Here is a 24,986-nt window from a genome sequence, read left to right as displayed (position 1 = left end):
CCAAAGCTCATTAAAGTGCTAGAATTTGAAGTTTTGAGGCCCTAATTTAAAAACCATTTACTGATTACAGAGGATTCTTTCAATGAGTTTGGATGAAAAATTTGCGTAATTTCGAAAGAGAGGATTTTGAAACTTCGACAATGTTGGCACTAATTTGGGGTTCTAGTGCCGGAACTTTCTCAACTTCTGATTATCAGTTTTTGCTCATTTAAAAAAAACCTTGCCGAGCTTTATCTTTGACTGCACTAATGTCCAGCATTTCTAAAAAGGATAAAACTTGCATAGAAAACGATGTTTGATGATTTCATTGAAAAATAAATTGCGAGGATTAAGATTTTTTTTCAAATACATTTTATTTGATAGCAATTAAAATTTCATTTACATTTTACATGATAGCAATAGGCTTCAGTATTTCAGTTTTACTAGATTTCTCTCCTGAACTTGACTTGGATACTTGCTGGTAATGCTTCCACTCCTGAAGAAATTTAGCCGATATTTTGTAGGGATGTTGACAGTATGGTTGAATAATATCAACAATAGATCCGTTTTTCCTGCATCTAAAATAAATTTGGCCACTCATTATAAATTAATTCGTGGTTTCTTATAATTATTCCAGAAGTCAAAGCCACTCACAAGTCCAAGAGTTTTCTCCATCCTGAAAATCGAAGGGTTAAGTATCCAAGAGCTATTGAGCCCGTTCCCTTGACATGGGTGTCGTCGGAGAAGGTGACTAGATTAACTAAGTGTTTCACGACATCAATGGCAATCATCGCATCGGCAACGCCCGAATCAGATGATCTAGCTAGTCTACAGATACACTCACAAGCTGCAACTTGCACGGGAACGTCTTGAGACGATTCCAGAATTGAAATCATCCGTTTGATTCCCTGAGCCGCACACACTGCGGGGTCTTCATCTTCGATAATTTTGGATAAAATTATAACCTAAGCCCAAAAATGAGTATCATAGGTGTGTAAAAGTAACTAGATTCAGTTATAAGAGGGCTACACATCCTTCTTATGTACAACTGCCATGATTTAGAAAGTAAATTTAAGCCTCTCGGTCGCTATCAAGACTTTCGCAGACGTAATTAACCCCACCTGACTTAATAGGATTAATATTTTTTTTTGTTAAAAATGGAAAAAAAATCTCAGCAGATATCGAACCTATCAAATCTTTAGTACCTGGAAAGCTGCGTTACACTGAATTAAGGGCGAGTCTTTGCAATCAAGCATTTGTTTGAAGTACTTGAAGCGCAATGCCCTGTATCTTGAGATCTGAACTTGCTCTTGAATATTATTGTATCCGAAGCATGCAAGAGCGGCTCCCACTTTGCATCGCTTAGTCAAATCGGGAATGGAAAGCAAATAGAGCAGAGGCGCGTAGGAGAATTCGTTTTCCTCGTCGAATTCTTGGTAGAAATTGTCAATCCCTTAAAGCAATCAATTCATTTTTTACCGCACGTGAAAGTTCAACTTTGATGTATTGTTTTTTTTTCAAGTCAAAACACATTCATTCAAAGACCTGATAAGAGATATTAGCGAGGTACAGACTCCCGGATGGGACCAACAATTCTCATATTTACGATTGCGATTACCACGTGCTGTTAATTGCGTACTAGGTTTTTTTGATTATAAAACAATAGTTGAATTTACTGATTGTTGCACGAAAATCAGGTGCCAAACAAACGTTAGATGGATTCGGGTGTCATTTCATGGCCAAGCCCTTACGATCGCGATTCGTTATTAAATAAAATTCAAAAACTGTTTTTTTATCAATGTCAAGAAGGCGGCGAGTAAAGCTTTTTATTCAGCTATAATAGTAATTTTCGTCAGCTTAATCAAGTTTTGGAGCTTCAGCTAGCGTTTTCCCAGATCGAAAAATAAGAATTAGCAATTCCAAAAAGTGGAACTTTTTTTCTTTTGGGAAAAAACATTTGTTTCAATTTTGTTATCATCTCTAGGTCGCAGATTCGAATCTCAGATCCAGCCGAATTTTTACTTATTCGAGGCGTATTTATACCTTATCTTATTGCACTTTAGTGAGCTGCTTTTTGTCGTGTTCTGTTGTTGTTGTTGTTGTTGTTTGTAGCCGCTATATCTCTGTGTCGTCTTCCAGTCTGAGAAAAGTGGACGCCTCCACTGGTTGTTTCCAGAGTGCATCAACCGTCAAATCAGTGGGGTTTGCCGCGCAATCGAAAAGGTGCTGGGTTGTGTGGCCGTGATTATTGCAGTTTGGTCAGACATCTTCAATTTTTTCGTCTATTCTTGACATATAAGAGTTTAAAATACGACAGTATCCGTTTGAGATGTGCCAGGCGTGTTCTGCAGACCCTTGGTAGTGAACTTTCTGTTTCGTGTATTTCAGGAGGTGCGCTTCCGTAAACAGGGTTCGGTTTGAGACTGCTGCTGACTTCGTTGACGATCTGTGTGTGTAGGACTTTTTGTAGTCTTTTGGCTTCTTTTTGTTCAATTCTTTGATTTGGTAGCTGGTTTTCATATTTGTAAAAAAAGGTCAGGTTTCATCTGAGGTTGGTGCGGGAGAGGTCTTGTGGTCAGAGAGTGACGGGGGTGCCTCGGGTTGTAGCAAGTGATGGCGTACTGTTTGGCGAGCATGTGGGTGTGTTCTTTAATGGGCAGAACGCGTGCTTCATTGTGCAGGTCGTCTATGTTCGTCATGTTGTAGCAACCTGTTGTGATACGTAAGGCTTTATTCTGTGCCAGTTGTAGTCGTTTCCAGTGGCAGTCTTTGATGATGGGAGCCCAGGTGGAACAGCAGTAGTTGATGACAGATCTGCTGGTAGCTTTGTACAGAGTCATGAGGGTTTCGCGGTCACTGCCCCATGCTGTACCTGCTAGAGCTTTAAGTAACGCATTAATCTTCTGAGCTTTGGCTGCGATGTCTCTTGTATGTGGTCCGAAACAGAGCATCGTGTCCAGGTTCTCAAGTGTCCAGCGTCTACGTCGCGGAACCACCCGAGACCTCCCCCAAGATCTCTCGGCCAATGGGACACAATCTATCCTCTATCTCTCTCTCTCTCTCTCTCTCTCTCTTTGTTGTGTTCTCGCTAGTGTTTGCGAAGCGAAGCTTTGCCTCTGTGTAATTGTTTTTTTTTTGCTCCATTTTAATTCGGCTTGAAGTTTCGTCTTATATTATATCCACTTAGTAGGCTTAAATTGTGTTGTTTGAAGGTGGATAATAATGTTTCATGAGCGTGGGTGCTGGGAATCACGTGCGAATCTTGAAAATTGAATTCCAAAATTTATCGTGGTAAGTTTTTTTTGGCTCACCGAGTTTTCAAAGTTTTTCAAGATTTTTTTTGGCTCACCGATTTTTCAAGGTAACCTCGTTAAGTTTGTGATCTATCGCAAGTGGTACGAAGCTGCGCATCGGTATGATGTATGAACATTGCCGTTAAAATTTTAGTCTACTGAAGCCGTGATAAATCTTTCCAGGCGTCGTTTTTGTCCCTCTCCTTTTTATATACACTCGCAAAAAACGACACGAATTCAGAAAAGAAGGAAATAGTTTTCTTTCTTTTTAAATCACTTTGATTGGAACCTTCCTGCCTTTTGCACAGGAACAAGCTACCCTATTTGTTTCAAGGATGTGATAACTTTTGGTTTTTGCAGTAGAATTTGGGGTTCGAATTTGGGGTAGCGTGAGGCAACATATTCAAACATTTCAAACATAAGATTTTTGTGGAAATTTACAATTCTTCGTTAACTATTTTTTTGAGTCTCCATAGCTATTTGAATATGTGATTTTGTCAATCAATTTTAAATGGTCTTAAATATATGCCATGTATTACTTTCGTTTCTAAACACTTGCGATTGGATTGGTCTTTGTCATTACAACAGTTTTGATTTAAGCTCTCGGGAATTAACCTTAACATTACTTCTGTCGATTTAGTTTCAGCTCGATAAATATTTCTGAAAGCACATTTTACACGACGATTTTGTTTCTAGTGGTGTTTTGGTCAAAAGAAATATCAGTCTACACAAAATTTTTGTAGATGCTGTTTTGCTATGTTTTTGTTACCGCAACAAGGGGAAAAGCTCCGCTTCGCTTTTGTGTTTATCAATATTCATTTAATTCATTTAATTTGATATAAATTGAATGGTTCTTAAATTTGTGTCAGTGATACTTGTGTCAATGATACTTGTGTCAGTGACTAATTTTGTGTCAGTGCATAAATTGGATGGTACTTAAATTGTGTCAGTGATAGTTTTTCTTGGGAAAATTGTTTTCTCCGAATTTTGTTCGTCTTAATTAAATATTTTTCGTTTTAAGTGTCTTCATGCAAACAGATAAGTTTTTGGGGGCAAGCTTACAGTGGGCTCCCCTCTCAGACCCTTTCTAGCCAAAATATTCATGAGTAAGTTTTACAGTATTTTGAGTGAGAACAGACCTTTTTTTCCGCTACATGGGCGACATTCTAATGTCAGAGATATCAGTTCTTTTTACTCGCGCCAACGGTTTACATGGTAACTTGAAGCTTACAACTGAGAATGAAGTTGATTGAGAATGAAGTTGATATTCTCATCGAACGGAGGGACAGTTTTCTGTCTACTGAGTGGTTCCGGAAAAAGACAGACACCGGCCTGTGCCTCAACTATCACACTGTGAGTACGAGCAAGTACAAAAACTCCGTCGTTTTTGGTTTTGTACATCGAGTTTTTCGGAGTTGCTCTACCTGGACTTTTTTTGATGATTGTGTGAACAAGTTGAAGAACATTCTTGAGGGCAATCAATATCCACTTGCAGTTTACAATCCGATTATTCGCAAAAGCAATCAATAATTTTTTAATGGACAAGTCGGAAAACGAGAAGGCCGGTGTTACCAAGACCCGTGAAACAGGCAAACTGTTCTACCGCCTGCAGTATCGTGGCGTTGTTACTGACCAATTTATAAAGAAGTTGACTAGAGTATAAAAAGATGTTTCGTTTACTGTTATCCTTACAATGTCGAAACTTTCTACACTTCTTCCCTCTTTGAAATGCAAGCTACCGAAAATGGGACGCAGCAACGTAGTCTACAATATCACCTGTCCTGCGTGTAACGCAGGATACATCGGTCAAACGACTAGACACTTGATGACACGTGCACGCGAACATTCTCGGAAAAACAGCCCTGTTGGCAGCCATTTCATCACCTGTAGCGTTTCTGGGATCAACCAAAATTATAAACTCTCACGCCAACCAGAATATTTTGCTGACTCTAGAAGCACTAAAAATAGCTCAAAGACCACCGACAATCAATACGAAGGACGAGTACAGAAAGAAAGAGCTGAACATAAGTTTTAAATATCGAAGATGCAACTGTATTTGATTTTTTCCTGTAATTAAAAAAAATATTAGCCATGACGTTGTATATTTTCCTTAGCTTTCCTTTTTGCTTTTTTTTCCACTTTAAATTTTTATTCGGCCTTATTGGTTTCAGCGTTTGTTTAATTGGCTTAATTATTTTCTTTTGTGTCGCTTCATAAGCATAAAATAGTTAATTTTTTCGTAAATTTCAGGTACTTTGTGTTGCAAGATTTCAAAGTTTTAAAATTTAATTGCTCAAATTTTTTTCATGACAACAATTAATGGCCTTGTGTTCGACTTAATGTCTGTCTTTCCCTTTGTTATCGGCTTCAAGTAGCAGCTCGTTAAAGTATAAAAGCTTCTTTGTTTCTGGTGGTTGTGTTTTGCGACTTTTTTCTGAAATGAATTTCATTTTTCAATTTGTTTTTTTTTTCGATGGTATTAACGTCTCATTCACTAAGCGCTAACTTGCATTGTGTCGGAAGCGATACGAAGCTACGTTTTGCTTCTCTGCTATTGAATGGTTTTCATCTGTGCGGTGTAGTGGTACAAAATTTGACAAATATATCGGAAAATAATTATTTCCATTGGTGAAATAATCAGTATTTTATACAGATTTGTTCGACTAATTTCTTCTTTTGCCGTAACATTACCGGTTGCGTAGCTTGTTTTTACCTAGCATCAATAAAGATATCCAACTTTAAGGATGAGTTCAAAAATTTTTTATGAAAAAGAAGTTTCTTTTGCTATTTCTTTGAAAAAGTATTTGATTTTTTTAAACCGTTTGCCCGATTTCATTCTAAGCTGTTTGCAAAGGGCTATTCTTTGTTTTATTTCGATTTTTTTACGCCTGCAATTTTCATGCGTTATCCAATAACAACATTAATTTTTGTCAGATTTGTCAAAAGAATTTAAGGAAAAAGAAGTGTCTTTTGCTATTTCTTTGAAAAAATATTTTATTTTTAGAACGATTTGCCTGATTTCACTCCAAGTTGTTTGCAAAGGGCTGGTCTTTATTTTTCTTATGATTTCCATGCGTTATTCAATAGAAACATTTATTTTTGTCAGATTAACAGCTTGGTCAACAAAATCACTTAAATCACGGTGTGTGTACGCGTATGTATAGTTCTGTCATCAAACCACGCTCTAGAAACGACACTTATTTGAAAAACTTAGAAATTTGAACAAATTTTTTGTAGTTTTTTTTAATGTGGTCGGTACTTTTTGTGTTTTTGTGTTACTTGCACAGCAACCGGCTATCTTTTTCTCGTTTGGGTTTGGTAGTTTTGACTCGTGTTTATTGCAATGATATTGACTCATGATGGAATAGATAGGCCATGCCACAGAGTGGTGTACTCAAACGTTGTTCAAACACTGAATAGTGATCGCATTTTGTAATTTTTTGAGATCAGCTCCCTCCCTCGCGCTAATTATGTCTTTTAAGGTGGTGTAGCTCTACCGCTCCTACGTTATATACAAGTTGAAGTTGTTCAGTTTTACGAAAGGGATCAGTCTGCTTGAGTGGTTGAATAAATGATGCGATTCGTGTGGACCTATATTGTTAACAGTGCTTTTTTGGACACAAGCGGAGCTTTGCCCACCAGCAAGCGGAGCTTTGCTAGTGGGCACCTAGCTTTATGCGAGAGTTTGTTTTCTGCGAGTTTCTCTCCACGATTGGCCATTCCCAGAAGTTAACTATGGTGCTTCTCAATGTTCTCTAACAGTTTTTGTATGCATGTGATTGAGGCTTATTCTGTTTTGATTTAGGTTTAGAACTGAATCAGTTGGCAGGAGTTCAGCATTTCTTTGCTCGTATTTTTTTCACTGTTGCTTCCAGTATGCGTATGAGGTTTAGTTGTAAAATTTTATGATCTGCACGCTCGGGAAGAAGGCGTCCGAAGACGAATTGTTTGACAAGCATCTCATTATGCTTTCGAGCAGGAAAAGTTGCTTAAACGTGTACACCAAATAGGAGCGGAGTAGTTCATCTCGCTATCGCTGTTTGCTCGATAACTGATTTCTAGTGTTTCATTTTGGTTACTAGTTGGTTCCAGCAACTTTTTTGAGAAAATACTTCTCACTTGAACCCGTGCGGAAAAATCAAGAGTTATTGTTTCAAATATGAACATGTTATCTGAGGGACACCGAGATATTTTGAGTTTTTGATGTTTTAGGTCAGATCCTCCAATATCGACTTCAGTTTAGTAATTTTATTCGGCAGGCAAACAAGTAAAATGAGTTGACACAGATTTGTTTTCATTTAATTGCCTGTTTTTCAGCCAATCTTTCAGTTGATTGAGGTAAGAGCTAATTTGTGTTTGCAACTGAATTTTATGTAGACCGGATGGTAGGATTGCTATGTCATTAGCATTAGTGATTATCTGATTAGGTATCGAGCTCATATATAAGTTGAAGAGTGTGTTCGGGAGAATACCAGCTTGTGGTGCACGTGATTTAATTTTTTTTTTCATACCAGATTTTGCGTCTGGAAATGCAAGATATGCGAAGCGTTCCTATGGGTAAGATAAAAGCCATTGCTTGGTGTGCTGTGAAGTCTGAGTTATAGTTTTTCATGATTGAATCCTTTGATAACGTGATGATTGATACAATTACAATGAAGTGCCTATTGTATGTTTGAGTAAAGTTCCGATAAGATATTTTTTCCATCAGTTTGGTGGTTGGCACTAATAGTGCAACGGTCCGAAAATTTGGATTTCTATAAATCCTCTCCTGATTTGGGAAGAGGAATTATGCCTGATGTTTTCTTCCTGTGGGAATTGTGGCTGCATTGATAGAGATAGCTATATTTTATGCCAGTCTTATGCCATTTAGAGCGAGGTTAGGTAAGTGGATGGGGCAATTTGATCCGGGCCTAGGGCCTAAATCTCTCTTTATTATCAGTCGGCCTCCTTCTTTGACACGTTTTGATGGCGTCTGATTTCCTCGAAAAGGTTAAAGTTAAACAGATTACCTTAAGTATATTACCTTAAGAAAATTACCTTAAGTAAGTCACCAGGTCGCAAACAGTTCAAAGTAAGTCGCCATGTCGCGACCAGATCAAAAAGAATAAAAGAATGATTACTTGGTTGGTACGTTAAATTTTGATGTTTTTTTTGGCTGACCGAAAATTTTCGATCTGATAACCATTTCATTAATTTGTTTGGGCTGAATTTCTTTTATGCGCGTTTTTTTGATACAGTTAGTGAGTGGAGTTGTCTCATTGTTAGTATCAATTAATGGTTAGACTCAAACCCAGTGAAATGTAGGACAGTGTCAGGGCAGCCTCGATTTGTACCATTTCGCTTTTGCCGTGCTTCATCAGAGCCAGAAGAAATCTGAAAGTAAACGAAAACAAGTTTAAAATATAGTCGTGGCTTATACCAACGGTTGAAATTGTAGTTTGATATCAAAAACTTGAAAGTTATGAAAAACTGAAATGTTAAGTCAAAGAGTTTTCCAATTTTGCAATAGTTTTGACTGAGAGTTACTATATCAATAAGAGTAATAACTTGTGTGATCTGGAGTCCAAGACGTGTTTCTGGTTGCTTTTCACAGGCAGCAGTCCGATTCCAGCCACCATCTTCCGCATAGCTCTGATCCCCCCTATCACAATTCTCTCGTCCTGGTTTCGGAACAGACGGTTGAGGGGAATTATGCCCCCTTGGTTTCCTATTTCCTCTGCTCTTCCGAAAGGACCTTCACATGCGAGCGCCAAACCCTCACTACATAAATATAAACATGTTGAACTCAACTCTAACATTTCAACGAAATCGGATGAATTTCTTTCAAAAGACACCCACTTCGTTAGTGTGTAATTTTTTTTGCGTTTCCATGGAAAGTAAAAATACCGCGCAAATTTCTTTAATGAATTTGAGCAGTAATCGGAATTTTTGGTGCATGGACATTTGTGTTCCAGAACCTTTGTGTCCTTGATGAAACAGCCCGAAATTTAAACAAAACTACCAGACTATTAACAAAGTTGACCGAAATTATTTCGCAAAATTAATTTCTTTGACTTGACCTTGTGATCTTAAATGTTTTGTTCTTTTGTGTTTGTTTGATTGTTCTATAATTAGATGCAATGCGTACCAATTAACCCTAGAAAAGTCAAAGCCACTCAAGTTTTGAAATTTGAAATTTTAAAGCGCTTTTGATCGAGCTGTCCAGTCAGTAGTGTTCGAGATCAAAACGTCGGATGTTCAAATCTCGGGTCCGACAAAATTTTCGTAATTTAGTTCAAATTCGAAATTGAATAACCCCAAATGGGGTAATAAGTTATGGCAAGATCGATACGGGTTGACTCGGTTGGGCCAAAAAGGAAGGGGATGGTAAAAGCTTTGTTACATTGATCATTTAACGGTTTTCAAAATAGGTGTGACTCGATTTTGAAACTATCGAGGAAAAAATTTCAACTTAGCAAAATTTATTGATCTCTTTTGCTTTACAATATCAGCTTAGGAAAACAAATCGACTTTGAATCATAGTTTAATGTTGTTGCTGCGCCCTTTTGGGTCGTAGGTTGCAACTAACTCGGAACGGTTCACGTCAAGTTTTGACCTTTCTCCGATCAGGATTTCGTCATTTTCCTGTTCATATTAGAACTTTTTGATGAGCTTCGGAAGTAAACGCTTTTTTATTGCTTTTTCGAAATCAATGGTTGCTAGTTTATGAATATCAGTCGAAACCGATCAAAAACGAATATAGCTTTCTTCCTTTTTACCGGGAAGCAATGCATACACAATAGGGATCAGAATTTCCTCGACTGATGCGTGTATGGTGTATATCTGAAAGAACACACTCGGGGCCGTAGAAAAGGTGCCATCGATGATTCAATCATCAGCGCCTCTGAAAAGATCTAGTCCTGGAAGAGGGTGAAAAAAATTATTCGCGTTAAATCATTAGATCTAGAATCAAAATGAAGGAAGCGCTCGCCACTGCGTGTCTTTTTCAGCAGCTCGGAAAGTTCAAAATCTTTTAAGAATTTTGGTTCCTGCATTCTGGGCCGTCTCTCCTGAATTACTCTGTTAGCGGTCCTCTGGTTGGCCGAATAGCTCGGAGTTCTTGCTGCAATGTCTTGATGTCTCTGGACGGAGAGAATCGCTTGATGTGGTGGCTCATCTGCAACGACTGCTTTGTTTTGAAGAGGTTTTCTGAATTTCCGTTTCTCAATATCGGCTGGACCCGGAAGATGACTAACATCATTTATATTAGTGACTTCTCTTGAAAAGAGCACACATGATCATTGCATTTGGATAAAACACATCGCCACGAGTTGAGGTGTCTGTTAAAATCGAGGTGTCTGTTAAAATCGATGTTTGAAGTATGCTTATGCATCATGAATCAGCGTTTCGTTGTTTTCATTTGTGATAAGGATTTCCATTGTTAACGCTAACACGAGAGCAATAATAATAACACTCATGCCTAAAATAGGCAAAAGTATCAATATAGAATTAATTGTGTATGTATGTGTAAGTGGTTTGAGTCCTGTTTTAATTTTGTCTCTATGCTTAAAGAAAATTTAAGCCTTGTTGCTCAATTGCGTGGGCTCGCCGAAATATTCCCTCCTATTGATAGCTTATCAATTTAATCCTTAGTCGTTAACTAGTGTAGCAATCGGCCGGACAATTTTTGAACAATTTTTTTTCTGGGGAGCAAATCTCTTGGACAGTTTTTACTTTTTGGACAGTTTTCACGGGACATATAAATTTCTGGGGTACTTAAATCCAGACATGGAATTTTCATTCTCAATTTAAATTATTTCACCTTGAAAATACTTACTGGTTGTTGATAAAAACTGAAATAAAATTAGCTAGTGAACATATCTCTATGATTTTTAAGGAATGCAGTCTGTAAGTAGACAACCATGGATTCATTATCAGGAAATAGACAAATAGTGTTTTAACCAGTCAGAATCGAGATGTGAAAGCAAACTCAGGAATTAAATAATTATTTTTTTCGTACCTTTGCTTGTTTGTTTAGATTCTGATTGGTCAATATAAAAATTGTCAGCCTACTGCTACGTAATCGATATTTAAATAAGTTAAGTGGTGGAACAAACCTGGCCAATTGAAGCAACTCGTTTTCATCAGTACTCATGTAGTCCAACAGCAGTCGAATGCCGATCAAGTCGCCAATGTGTCGCTTCCGATTCACATCGTCCCCCGCCAGAGCCCACAGAGCACTGCTGCACGACAACTGTACCCGGTTCTGTCTACTCTTCTTCAGAACTGTGGAAATAATAATAATAATGATAACAATAATGTAAATAAATTACATTAAAATTATTTTTGTTTTTGTTATTCTAATATAATAACAATGAAAAAAATACATTATTTTTAGGATAGTAAAAGGAGATCTTCAAATAATAAACAAACTGTATTATAAACGTTAAGTTGCAAGTTCCCTTTGTGTTTTTTTACTAGCTTACACTATAATGGCATATATATTTTTTCGATGATAATATCTCTGTGAAGTTTGCAAAATTATACAATATAATCACAATTGCTTTTGGGATGCTCATTTTTTCTGCTGAAATCGGGTCTTCGTTAGATCGTGCTTAAAGTTTAGATAAAGACCATTTACCTGTGACGGAAGTGGCCAACAAAAAAGCTGCTTTCAATTTTAGACAGCACAGAGAACTGATGCTGCTTCGCAATTTGAAAACTGAATGAATTTTGTAAAAATAATTTTTCAAAGTGGTTGTCGATCTGTTTTCATTGTGGTCTTTAAGTTGTTCACAACATCCTTTTCGGTTAATTTCAATTAGACCCGAATTAATTGAACGAAATTTTAAATCTAACACGAGGCATTTTTAATTCAACACGTCAAAAAATGGTCAAATTTTTTGTCAATCTAAGAATCACTATTTGCTGCCGGATTGCCATGCTCAAGGTCATCAATATTACCAACAGTTTGGCATTAACAAGATAATTTTGTATTCATAATCGTAGAACAAAATCCCACCTTGATTAATTGGCTGTATGGCGTTTTGAGCTATGGCAATCTCCTGACTCTCTGGATTTTGGGATACCAACAGTTTGAGTGTGTCGATGCAAGACAGCTGGGTGTTTTTTTCTCGTTGATTCTTGGCGTGATGTAGGAGGGCTTCAGTAATGCGTCCTTGTGATACAATCAAGGTTTGATTTTCTCTGTTCTTCCTGAAAACGTGCAAAAAAGTCAAAATAGATGTCGAATCGAGAAGCGTTGAGGTCGTGTCACGTTACCCTATTAGTCCGCAAAGTATTCAGCTGTCCGATTTTATTCGTATGTGACATCTAAATTTTTTGAAGAAGGCGTAAAACTTTACATTTCATTTCAGTTCAAACTTCGATCGATTTGAAAATATGCTTATAATTTTTTAAGATTTTTTACTTATAAGCGTTGGGTTTTTCCTTATAAAGACAGCTTTTAAGATTAAGTTTCGGATGCAATGTTTTTACCATATAAAATTCTTCGAAATCTGTGGAGTACTTACTCGCAGATTTTCTGAATCATAGTATTCAAATTCTCGACCATAGTTTCACTAGGGAACTTCTCGTACAGCTTCACAATTTCAACCAATTTCGAGAATCCTCTAAACTCATCTTGAATTTCTTTTTTCACTTTTAGCAGCTCCTTTTCATAACCGAATGAGTCTTCCGAGTTATGAGATGCATTCAGCTCCGAAGTATTTTCATCTTCAGAATTTTCGTCTTCTTCTGTTTCCGGTTGAACAAATTCTTGTTGATCCTTTTCCGGTTTCGGAGCCGGTTTTGCGACGTAGCATTCCTCGTTCGTCAGTAGTGTTAGCATTTTAATTAATACCAATAAAGTTCCTTCTGCAAGCATAGGGTCCAACATGTTTTCAAGGAGAACCGTTATACCACCTTTAGTTCGTAGCTTCCTGACCCCGTTTTCAGTGTCAAGAGATAATTTTGCCAGAACCTCGAAAAGCTGGTGGTACAAAGACGGCAGTAGTTGTACATTAGAATGGGAGCTAGGATCATTTGCAGCTTGTTTTCCATGGATGGATTTAAATGTTTTGGCGAGGGAGAGAAGGAATTCAACCATTCCGTACTTTTCCAAGCACAGATTTCTGAAGGGTTCCAGTTTGCACAAGTTGAACACCCAGTTCAAGCATGTGCTCTTCTGGCCTAAAAAGTTCAATAACATCTCAGCATTTTCGAAGTGTGGTTTCATGAGAAATGTCTTTAGTTTCCGCCTGAAGTTCAGTACGCGCAGTTTGCCGAATTGCTCAAATAGTTTTTGGAGCAGTTTAAGCAAAAATTTTTGTTTTTTCAAAGTATATTTTCTTTGTTGAGGTAGTGAAAGATTTTGCAATTTTGTATGACAGTGAATGGCTGTTCATAATTACACTCACGAGAGCAAGTGTCTTGTGATTTTTGGTTTTCAGTTCAATTTGGCCAGCATTTTTTTTCAAATTTATAACCATTGTCATCTATTTTTTTGTATCTTTGCTTTTTCTATTGTTGATTTTTTATTGCAAAAATGAATCAGCCATTTTTGTTTGGAAGAAAAAAAAATTATCCAAAATGTAGTGAGTAGTTTTGACTCAAATTCACTCTTTTTGTGCAGCAGTTTGACGTACGTACCTAAACCGATATCACTTTGAGTAATCTTCTTGAGACTCTTGACGAAATCGTTTTCCATCATTTCATTCCAGAGGAGCTGAAGCGACACCTCACGACTCAAGAGAACGTCGACGAAGTTAATTGCGTTAAAAGCGACCGAATCGTCTGTAGATTTCAGCTGGTCCATCAACGTTTGAACTGGATACAGTTTGTCGTTATGCTCTTTGAAAAAATAATCAAAGACTTCCGAGTTTTGCTCCTTAATTGCGATTTCTACTGCGTTGCGCCCTTTTCCATCCACAGCTGTTATATTCGCTTTAAAATCCAGTAATTGGCGGATGACTTCTGGCTTGTTTCCGAGGACCCCACACAGCAGAGGGGTACAGCCGATAGTGCCGTTCTTGCTTTTACCGCCGGTCAGGTGTTCTATACTTTCGGGATATTCTGCTAAAATTTTCTCAATTTGTTTTTTGGATCCTTCAAAGGCGGCGTGATGAATTGCATCCCACGATCGCTCGTCAAAATCCATTATCGAAATGTTTAATGTATGGCTTCGTAGATTAAATTGTAAAGCTTGTAAAATGCGTGATTCTGACCGTTAACGTAATTTTGAATATGCACAAGAATGTTATATAATGTAAGTCGTGACAATCTGGCACGTTTTAAATTTTTGAAGTCAAAATGTTTGCTTTGATAAGTTTTGCGTTTACATTAAGACTTGCCAATAAAATAAATTTTTACATGTATGTAGACTCAAAAAATGTTTAAAAGTGACGTTGTTTTGTTTTCAGACTGAAATATGTGAATGCCATTTAAACGCAGTCTTGGTTTTTGTAATTAGCTATGACCGACCGATTTCCAACCTCAAAAGCGCCTAGCTCATCTAAGTCATCATCTCGCAATAATCCCGGAAGCATCGTTTCTAGTAAATTTGCGCCTGATTTTTCAGTAACTTCTTCCAAAGAGTTTTTCCCTACACAAGTTCAAGTGAAGTTGAGTGATTCAGAAAGTTTTCACGTGTATTTGCATTCATCGCCTGAGAACCAAATAGCAGGTGAAGCAACCGAGGAGCCCCAGAACAAGACAGCGAAGGGAGCGAGGCCTGTGATCCCAGGACTGTGCGCGGACCCGAACTCTATTCTAGGTTAATAAGAGGTATATGAGTTAGTTTCTTCATAGGTTTAAGTTTTAAAGGCAAGTGGAGTTGAAGTTCTGAAATTTAATTTGAATTTTATATTTCCCTGTAGAATAAAATATAATGTGATTTTCGGATATCTGAACTGACAAAATACAGTTTGATCAGTTTTCTCAAATTGGGTTTTATATATATAAAAGAAAACTTTTTCTGAGGTTGAATTAGCTTAAAGGCAATGAAATCCTTATAAGCTCAGAAATTGAAACAATGTAATTTGTTTTGTCTGTGTAAGGTTATTTTGTTGAATTTTTTTCAAGAATCTGAAATTTTTCAAACAACGAAATTGAGAAATCACTTTTAACTATGAATGTTTTCGGAAAACTTGCTGGTTTTTGGGCGAGCTGGCTTGAGCTCTGTCTGTTTCCTACTTTGTCTGTTTTGCTTGTGGAAAATCACAGATTGTTGTTCCAGGGATTTTTTTTGGAATATGGATTTCACGTATCTTAAGGTCAATCTATAGGATTTTAAGGTCAATATGTGAATTCTGTAGGCTCTTTTATCGAGTTCATTTCCAATACTGGTGTCTGTTTTTTTTGCAGTCGTTCTCTGTCTCCATGGTGCTGGCTTCTCCGGACTCAGCTGGGCGCCCCTGGCAAAACATCTGGACCTCAGTCTCCTAAACACCCACTTAGTCGCCATCGATCTCCGGGGTCACGGACGGAGCGAAGCGTGGAACGTCTCAGCCGAACACGACCTCTCATTCGAACGTCTAGCTTCTGACGTATGTGATGTATACAATGCTCTATCGAGGGAGAAATACGTGCCATCAAATATGGAAGGGGAGGATGGGAGAATCAGTAATAAAGTGAAACTGTTTGTGGTGGGGCACTCGATGGGAGGGGCTCTGGCGGCGTACATTGGAGCTAACTGCAGAGACAGACTGGCTAATATAGCGGCCACTTGTGTCATCGATGTAGTAGAAGGTTTGTTACCGACTGTCTGATTGTTTTGAACAAACTGACTGTAGTTTGAAGCTTCATGAATTAAAGTAAGCAACATGAATGGTTCTTGGAAAAGAAAATTATTCCTGGTAGATCACTTGGCTGAGAAACCTCTACACCTCTACTTTTAGCCATTAGTTGGCTCAGGGTTCTCATTAAGAACTGCTACTGAGTGATTCCAATCAAAAATAACGAAAAGAGTTACGGTTTTTAAAAAGAATTAACCGTTCAAACCAAAAGAGCATTCACGAACGTTTCAAGGTCAATCAGCCAGAAATACATGAAGCATGAAGGGTAGATATTACATAATTTTGTAAGAAGAGAAACATTGAAATTTAACTTCATAGTCTTGACTGAGGCTTATTTGTTTTTCTTTTGCAGATAGTGAGTTCGTTTTTGAACAGAGTTCATTGTTTTCTTTAAATTGAAATTGATGTGAGTGATCTCGTTCCTAATTATGGCACCTATTAAAAATTATAAGGCATTAGTAAAACTCATTGAATTCATAAATATGTGCTATGTAGTCAAGAGTTTCTCTTTCATTTTGCAATGCAAGGGGATGTCCCGGCAAATGAGACGTCAGCTTGTTAAATATCAATCCTTTTTTTTAATTGGTACTTTGAGACGATGCTACAGGCATTTCTCCTATTTTGTTTCTGAGAAACATAACCCTCAAATTCGAATAGTCTTAAACTAGTATACGAATAACGCTCATTTGTCTGAATGTCATGTTTTAATGTCATCGTTTTGCTGTCATGTCGTCTGTCTTGTTTACAATATGGGAGGTGTTGGTTTGGGTGAAGTTGAATTACGTGAGCAGTTTTGGGTAATTTAGGATCGGCAATGAATGCGCTGAGTGGCATGAAGAGTGTGTTGCAATCGAGACCGAAGTCTTTCTCTTCCTCTCAACAGGCGGTCGAGTGGGCTGTCAGGAGTGGCTACATCAAGAGAAGAGAATCCGCCAAAATATCCATGATCGGACAAATCACCAAGAGCACGAGAAGAGGTAACTTTCACTGAGTATAAAAACGACAAAAGTACTATGGGTCAGGGGCGGATCTAGGATTTTCTCGAGGGGGGGGGCGGATTTTCAAAAAATTTTCCAAAATTTTGATGACTTTTTTTGTTTTTTTAGGTCAACCAAATTGATTTTTCGAGCTCTCTCAAAGCACTGTTTTGCCCCTATTTTGGCAAAATTTTCTGCGCCGCAGGCAAATTTTTGAAAAAACAATCAAAAAGCCGTTTTTGGGCACTTTTTGAAAAAATTTTACAAATTAATCGCGTTTTTTTTGGCGCGCGCTCCCCCTCAAAGTTAGTATATATTGGCGCCTTTAGAAAAATTTTAGGGTCGGTCGGCCAAAAATGGATTTCTGAAAAAGTATCAAAGGGGGGACCCTTTGGGTCGGCAGGGTTACTTTTTAACTAGCAATTTTTGACGGAATTTTTTTATTCAAAAGGTATTGCTGTCCTGAGCTTAAATTTGACAAGATATTTCACATGTCATCATCTTTTGTAAAGTTATGCGGGTTTAAAAATTGCTCACGATTTATCGTGAGAAACGACTTTTCTCACGATAAATTTTTTATGTCGTTCAAATCACGACTGAAAAGGTTTTAAGGTGATATATCGCTCGATCCAATCCAATGATTACACAACCATAGCTTGTGTTATAATATGAATTATCTTTTTTTTCCAATCTAAGTCGCAAATATTGTTGCGACGCAAATTTTGTTGCGATAAAAATGTTTAAAGTGTTCCTTTGAATCAATAACAGCCATTAAGTATTAAGTACAGCCAATGCTGAAGATATTAACACCGACCATTATTGTTCCGACTTTCGTAACGAAAGCAGCGGAATATTTGTGCTCGGGGTGGTTTTTTTTTAAGTTAAGTTTCGACTTTTTAACTAGCAATTTTTGACGGAATTTTTTTATTGAAAAGGTATTGCTGTCCTGAGCTTAAATTTGACAAGATATTTCACATGTCATCATCTTTTGTAAAGTTATGCGGGTTTAAAAATTGCTCACGATTTATCGTGAGAAACGACTTTTCTCACGATAAATTTTTTATGTCGTTCAAATCACGACTGAAAAGGTTTTAAGGTGATATATCGCTCGATCCAATCCAATGATTACACAACCATAGCTTGTGTTATAATATGAATTATCTTTTTTTTCCAATCTAAGTCGCAAATTTTGTTGCGATAAAAATGCTTAAAGTGTTCCTTTGAATCAATAACAGCCATTAAGTATTAAGTACAGCCAATGCTGAAGATATTAACACCGACCATTATTGTTCCGACTTTCGTAACGAAAGCAGCGGAATATTTGTGCTCGGGGTGGTTTTTATTTTAATTAAGTTTCGACTTTTTAACTAGCAATTTTTGACGGAATTTTTTATTCAAAAGGTATTGCTGTCCTGAGCTTAAATTTGACAAGATATTTCACATGTCCTCATCTTTTGTAAAGTTATGCGGGTTTAAAAATTGCCATTTCGGTCAATTTGGGAAAATTAATGCGCGATATATTTCGCGCTATTAACGCGTAAGCGGAGATTTAATCGTTCTTGGAAGTCAGTCCATATTGGTTGAAGGAAGCCTATTTGCCATAACTGATTTGTTACTAGGAGTGAAAGTTATCATTTGTAGTTTATATGGCGTGTGGGGGGATGATGTTTACAAAAGTCTCAAATTTTAAAAAATTTAATTTTCGTTTTATTTTAATTAACATTTATTTTTTTTTCATGTTATTACTGCTCCATATACCTTAAAAGGCAGTCAGAAGATTCAGTGCTTTGCCCTGATACGAGCAGTTTTGTATTACAATTAGCACTTCAGCTTCAAGGTATCATGGATCTGTAACGTAGAGGTAGGGAGGAGAACCGCAACAAAATAAGAGGGTTCAAACCTGGGCAGGGTCGGATGTTTTTAATGAATTTTTCCGTATACTAGCTAAAATGTGTCCGCTCTATAAATTGAGGCATGTGCAATTGATAATATTTCTCCTTTTTCAAATTGACTGGTACTGCTAATGCGTCGTAATTGGCTTGCGTCACTTAAAAAATTTTGTAGACTCAAAGTTTTACTCATTCAGTTTTCCCAGTAGCGTTATCAGTCATATTTTTGCTTGTGTATGCGAAGTGCAACTTCGCCTCTGTGTTATCTTTGGTACTTGGTTTTGCGTGGAAAACAAAAAAGAAAAGGAAACCTAAAAGACACCCGAATACAAAATTCCTCTCCAATTTTCAAATGGTCGGAACAATAACTGTGATGTCCAATTAGCCTATTTTGATATCAAGGCGGTAGTCTACAATTTTGATTTTGTAGTTCTTTTTCTCACTACCAACCTGGTATGCCGAGTATCTAAACATTTCTCATCCAAACAACCCTAAGTTTTACTATCTACTTTAATCAAGAGTACAGTGTAAAAGTCAAGCTGTTGGATTTCACTGAAATCAAGAAATCTATGTTTGCTTTGTTCTCTGGAGTTTTGAGTTTACCTCCACAATTAATCATCAGCACAGATGACTTCTCATAAGCAAAGGAAGAAAAAAAATTAGAAAAATTATAAAATATATTCAATTAATTGATGAATATGTGCTGCATAGATTTTTTCTAATTTTGTGGTTACTCTAGGGTTTGTATATAAAATTATTGTTGTTAAGTTTACTTAGTTGTGGGTTTAGTTGAACAGAAGTCAACAGCAACATTCGGGTCTCTCCAGGAAGTGGAAAACGATGATGATGTCGACCAAAACTACATCGAGCCACCAAGCGAGACCAATCATAATATTCCAATAACTACAGAAGACAAGCAGCCTAATCAAAACGAAGCTGCGTTGACACCAGAACATCTCAAAACTGATGATGGATTTTACCCTAAATGTGTCTTAATTGACGTTGACAAGCAGGAATCTAGTCGCGACGATAATTGTTCGTATTCGTGGAGAATTGATCTCTTCAAAACTGAAAAATTCTGGACCAGTTGGTTTGTAGGACTGACCGAGAACTACTTAAGTTTCCCCGGACCGAAGTTGCTAATTCTTGCAGGAGTCGATCGACTGGACAAAGAGCTAACAGTTGCCCAAATGCAGGGCAAATTCCAGATGTTGGTTTTACCCAAAGCTGGCCATGCCGTGCATGAAGATGTCCCAGATTTGGTAGCAGATGCTCTGGCTACTTTTGTCCAGAGAAATAAATTAGCACCGACAGTCGAAAGCGGATTCTCAAGAACAAATGCGGGTTGCTGATGTACTTTCAAATTGACTGTTGACTCAAAACTACTCTTCGTGAAATTAAATATTAAAATAACATGCGTGGGTCGAGGTCTGCTACGTTTTTAGATCGAGCACAGCAGTACAAATGATTTAAAAAACCAGCCTAGCTTTTTAAGATCGAGCACAGCTGTACAAATTGTTTAAAAAACCAGCCTGATACATATTGTTTTAAAAAACCAGTGCCAAACTTATTAACATTTTGTTGGGCCCACCAGATATTTTGTGACTTTTGATTTGGGAGCTTCGAGGGATGCGGGTTTTTACGTTATCAATTTGGAATATAGACTTTTTTTCGGGTCAACAATTATTTTAACAAAATCATTTGAATCAGTTTAGTTTGGTTCAGATGAAATCGAAAGTCAGAGGTTAATGCATCGCACTTGGTCAGGAGGTAATATAATTGCATTTGAATCATTATGTCAGGGGTTCGAGTTCCGGGCGGATCTTGTTTTTTTTCAGTGTCTGAAATTGGACAACAAAAAAACTACATGTAATTTACAGAACGTAGTATTTTTGCTGGAGTATAAGTTAGACAAATTTGCCGCCAAATGTGGTTAGTGAAATCCGAACGTGTTTTCCCGTTTCCTCTGGTCTTGACTAAATTTAGCAGACCCTGACTTTTTGCAGCTCTGTTTTAATATCCCTGCATGCTAAATCCCCCCTGCCGCTTCGCTTGACAAGGCGTTTTTTAGCTTATATTTTTATAGTAGCTGTTGATTATTATTCTCAGGCATCTTTTATGTCAAATATAGTTCAGATTTGAACCGTTTTTTTTATAATAGAAAACTTTCGTTTTATTTTCCTTTCACCTGGTAAAGGCTCAATTTTGTCGCGATTTTCGAAATAGGGGAAAATGTCGCAGGCCTCGATTCTTTTTATTATTTGAAATCTTTTCAAACTGAATTGAATATTTGTACATATGTTTTCTGTTGAGTATCGTTGCATAGTGACTCTTAAGATGAGGGAATGTTGTTGTTCATCTGTTAATAAAGCAGAATGGAATCAACTAAGTGAAATTAAATTCTAATACAATGGAAGAAATAGCCACATAAATCATTTAAAAGTTCACTCATCTATGCTTGCAAATCATTAATTTATATTCGTATGACCAGTATTTGAGTTCATCCATTCTTTTCTCTAGTTGTTTTTCGGAGTGAGAAGAAAATAGGGTGATTTTTTTCAACAAGAAAAACGGGTTTGAACATATATGGTGCTCTGACATTTCGAGTTTTGTTCTTTTATGTACACCATTCTGTCTTAACTTAAAACAGATCTATTTAAATTGATTGTTTTCCAAATGTTATAAAATCTGTGGATCTATCATTTGACTTGAAAAAATGCGAAGCTCGATTTGAAAAACTTCAGAACAAAAATTGTTTGTTTTCCATTTTTTAAATGATAAGTTTTGTCAGAGTTTTAGGTTCTAATTGTACGGCGAAAGGCTATGTCATAACCTTAGCAAATCAGGTTATCTCATTGAACTTTACTATCAAAGATTATGACATAGCCTTACGCCGTGCAATTAGAATCTAAAACTCTGACAAAACGTATCATTTAAAAAATGGAAAACAAACAATTTCTGTTCTGAAGTTTTTCAAATCGAGTTTCGCATTTTTTCAAGTCAAATGATAGATCAACAGATTCTAATAGATAATAAAATAGATCTGATTTAAGTTAAGGTTAGCTCATTGAACTTTACTATCAAACAAGACCAAGAAGTAACTATTAAAGTTAAGTATGGATTGTTCCTAACGGAAATTTTCTGTTATGGTTCTGGATTCTTATGTTATACTGTACACAGCATTATTACACTTACTAATGGTGTTCTTGCCTCGTGGGAGCAATAAAAAGCTCTCAACATTGCAAGCGAACCCTATGAGCCCCCCTCCCCTGTTGCTCGCTTTTTCAAACATTGAACAATAGTCCGGCTCGTTTTCATTCATACCATCAGCATTCACTTGCAAAGGATTCTGCTGGCAACTGGCACTCGTTCTTCTTCGGAACATGATGTCATAGAGGACGACATGGCGCATCAATGGAATTATTAGTCAATTATCAATCAATGCTAGAAAGCATTGCTTAATTCGTCAACTGTTGCTTGATCAAGAATGGTAGCCGTCACGTCATTCTTCAAATATTGATCAAAGCTAGGAGATATCACTCGATTCATCAATTGTTGATGAAGGCTAGGAATTTTTTTTAGTCAACTGTTGATAGGGGCAAGGACGCATTACGTCATTCGCTAACTGTCCAAAGTTTTGAGGTATCATGGCAATGTGTTATAGTACAAACTTTCTTTTTTTTAACCTATGTCGAAATTATTGATGCGAACTTTGTTGCGACTTGAAGCAACAATATTTGCTGCATCGATTTGGCAATACAAAATGTTTGGCAACTTGTTGGACTTTTGCAGCTTATTGATAACATGTGCTTTACATTCGAATAGTTATAAGTTTACACAGTTGATGCATTTTTAATTCATCAAGTGAACCGAAGAAAGCTATTTGTTTCAAACAACATAACAATAATAAGATCTGAATTTCAGAAATTTTCTTAATCAATTTATATCGCAATTTTTGAACTGCATAATGTGGCTTTATGATTTGCAACTTATTACATGCAAAATTATATCTTTTGTATTTGGTGCTACTTTTGCTGCATCGAATTGGCAAGTTATTTGCATATGTAGCTGCCTTATTGGTGGCTAGTTTTAGGGGATTTTTAGCTTTCCGTGGCTGAATGGTTAGTGCGTGAGACTTAACTTTGCTAGGTCTCAGGTTTTAACTAATTGGAATTTTTGCTAAGCCTCAAGTTTTTGCAAATTTGAAGCTTATTTCTACTTTTTCTTATATCACTTTATAGAGATGCTTTTTGGTCGTGTTCTCGTAAGTGTTTGCAAAGCGCAGCTTCGCCGCTGTGTTTTAATCATGCTGATCAACTATACTAAACCATTAATAGTTTAATCTAGCTACCAGCAGCAACAATAGCTGTAATAATAATAATAATAAAATGCATAAAACCTTGTTTTAAACTTTTTCAAGTCCTTGCCGCTACAAGTCATCACATGGTAATAGAAGTAATCGCTGTGACGGCGATACAAATTCATGCTTAAGTAGACAAAAGTAGGGATATTTTAGTTAGTTATTCCAGATTATTTCGAAGAATTTTGCATGGGCTGACGTCTGCTGACAGTCATCACGAACGACCAACATTGGGCCAATTAATTTAAATTTAGTTTAAAAAAGAAAAGATAGCCGTAAAGAAGACAAGAGATTGAAGAAAAAGAAATGGACGGAAAACGTAGCAGTTATTCGAACATCAGAAAGCCAGAGGATTACCTTAAAACGGAAGCATTCATGGTTTTCTTCCAAAATTATTTTGGATCAACTCTTTGGTTTTTCAAGCTGTTAAAAAGCGAGTTGCTGGGAAAATTTTCACAAAGTTGTCAGGATCTTATCAAATTAGGATATGTCATTGACTTTTACTGTCAAACAAACAATACCAAGAAGTAACGATTATTGTTTCATTATGGATTGTTTTCATTGGAAATTTTGCTGTTTCGATTTTTATGTAATACTGTAATTATCATGATTTTAATCAGGCTGATCAAATATACTAAAACTACTAATTGATTAGTCCAGCTACAAGCAACAACGATAGCTGTAAAATTTTAATTAAATACAATTTCTCCGATCCTTACCGCTACAAGTCATCACAGGCTACTTTTGTTTTGTTTCAGCATTTTTTCGGTTTCTAGTCTCTAGCTTCCATGAAAGGCAATCTCGGTTTTTAGAGTAGCTATATTTGCTTTCCATTTTGTCATATTTTGACAAATCAGTAACGTGTTAAATTTTTCAAAGCCAAAGCGGATGTTTTATGGCAAATTGTTTTTTTCAACCTAACTCGCACAAATCAGATCCCAGCAATTTCGCTCATTTTCAGTATTTGTGCTGCTTAGTGTTAAACATCTTCAATTACCCAAAATGAGTTAAAACTGCGTAAACAAAATGTTGTTACAAACGGCAATATTAGAACATAAATTATAAGTGAACAAATAAGTGACAAAATTATCATGATTTAATCAACGCAAAAGCAGCATCGTTACTACCTCAAGGATCAGGCAAATGTTCTCTGGAAATCATAGTGTAACGTGGAATGCGAAAGAGGAGTTTGCTGTAGCAGACTGCTAAAGATACTGAGCGAGTCTATAATATTGATGCTTGAAACAGTATTGAAATCGTTTACAAGTCAACTACTCTGTAAAATTAGGCTTAAATATCAAAGTTTTGTGAGCAAATCGCTGTTTTAGTTGTAAGACATGTGTGCTTCGAAGTTTCCTTGTTGAGTCGTCAAAACAAAAATAAAGCTCCAAATGAATGCAATTCAGGCCTTGTTTATTTTTGGTGAAAAAGGAGAGAAGATTTTTGGTAAGTTCAAAGGAAATTGGCAGTGAAGTTGAAAATTCGCAGAGCTTCTGATAGCCTAAGAGACCATATGACCATTTAATCCGCTGATGATTTAGCTATTCTAATTTTCATATTGAGCAGAGACTCGGAAACTTCGCAGGATAACCGTATAAAATTCCTGCATTACACATGTTTTGAATAAAATAAACTTCATAAAATAAACTTCATAAACAGTAACAGCTATGACAATCAGTCCCGACAAGCATATCCTCAACAAACACGAGAAGTAA

At 36.7% G+C, this 24,986-nt stretch overlaps 3 protein-coding genes across 3 annotated transcripts in view; 2 read left to right on the top strand and 1 right to left on the bottom strand.

Annotated features, from left to right (window-relative positions):
* Positions 1 to 294: 294 nt before the first annotated feature.
* LOC134854915 (uncharacterized) lies at positions 295 to 14,592 on the bottom strand. The gene is made up of 9 exons (XM_063871316.1): positions 13,902 to 14,592; positions 12,785 to 13,442; positions 12,274 to 12,467; positions 11,369 to 11,537; positions 8,820 to 9,032; positions 8,563 to 8,645; positions 1,185 to 1,432; positions 634 to 944; positions 295 to 557 (listed from the first exon to the last, which is right to left on the bottom strand). Exons 1-9 carry the CDS (start codon positions 14,407 to 14,409, stop codon positions 386 to 388), a joined length of 2,556 nt encoding a protein of 851 aa, XP_063727386.1. The 5' UTR covers positions 14,410 to 14,592; the 3' UTR covers positions 295 to 385.
* An 83-nt stretch (positions 14,593 to 14,675) lies between these two features.
* LOC134853955 (probable protein phosphatase methylesterase 1) lies at positions 14,676 to 20,324 on the top strand. The gene is made up of 4 exons (XM_063869972.1): positions 14,676 to 15,024; positions 15,615 to 15,998; positions 16,852 to 17,022; positions 19,701 to 20,324. Exons 1-4 carry the CDS (start codon positions 14,724 to 14,726, stop codon positions 20,261 to 20,263), a joined length of 1,419 nt encoding a protein of 472 aa, XP_063726042.1. The 5' UTR covers positions 14,676 to 14,723; the 3' UTR covers positions 20,264 to 20,324.
* A 156-nt stretch (positions 20,325 to 20,480) lies between these two features.
* Positions 20,481 to 24,986, top strand: part of LOC134853956 (ras-related protein Rab-21-like) — a 103,406-nt gene continuing 98,900 nt past the window's right edge. Inside the window, exon 1 of the mRNA XM_063869973.1 lies at positions 20,481 to 20,485. The gene's annotated coding sequence lies outside the window, so the exon portion shown is untranslated. The remainder of the gene's footprint in view (positions 20,486 to 24,986) is intronic.

Source organism: Symsagittifera roscoffensis, chromosome 9 (genome assembly GCF_963678635.1).
Source record: "Symsagittifera roscoffensis chromosome 9, txSymRosc1.1, whole genome shotgun sequence".
NCBI lineage: Eukaryota > Metazoa > Xenacoelomorpha > Acoela > Convolutidae > Symsagittifera > Symsagittifera roscoffensis.
This window is presented reverse-complemented; position numbering and strand designations above follow the sequence as displayed.

What these genes read in the sequence shown, in the direction of transcription:
- LOC134854915 (XM_063871316.1), bottom strand. Translation starts at nt 14,409, where the DNA reads ATGGATTTTGACGAGCGATCGTGGGATGCAATTCATCACGCCGCCTTT. An exon ending in CATACAGCCAATTAATCAAG is followed by an intron (nt 11,538 to 12,273) that starts GTGGGATTTTGT and finishes TTATTTCCACAG; the next exon opens with TTCTGAAGAAGAGTAGACAG. An exon ending in TGGAGAAAACTCTTGGACTT is followed by an intron (nt 558 to 633) that starts GTGAGTGGCTTT and finishes AATTTATTTTAG; the next exon opens with ATGCAGGAAAAACGGATCTA.
- LOC134853955 (XM_063869972.1), top strand. Translation starts at nt 14,724, where the DNA reads ATGACCGACCGATTTCCAACCTCAAAAGCGCCTAGCTCATCTAAGTCA. An exon ending in TGTCATCGATGTAGTAGAAG is followed by an intron (nt 15,999 to 16,851) that starts GTTTGTTACCGA and finishes TGGGTAATTTAG; the next exon opens with GATCGGCAATGAATGCGCTG. An exon ending in CACCAAGAGCACGAGAAGAG is followed by an intron (nt 17,023 to 19,700) that starts GTAACTTTCACT and finishes TTGTGGGTTTAG; the next exon opens with TTGAACAGAAGTCAACAGCA.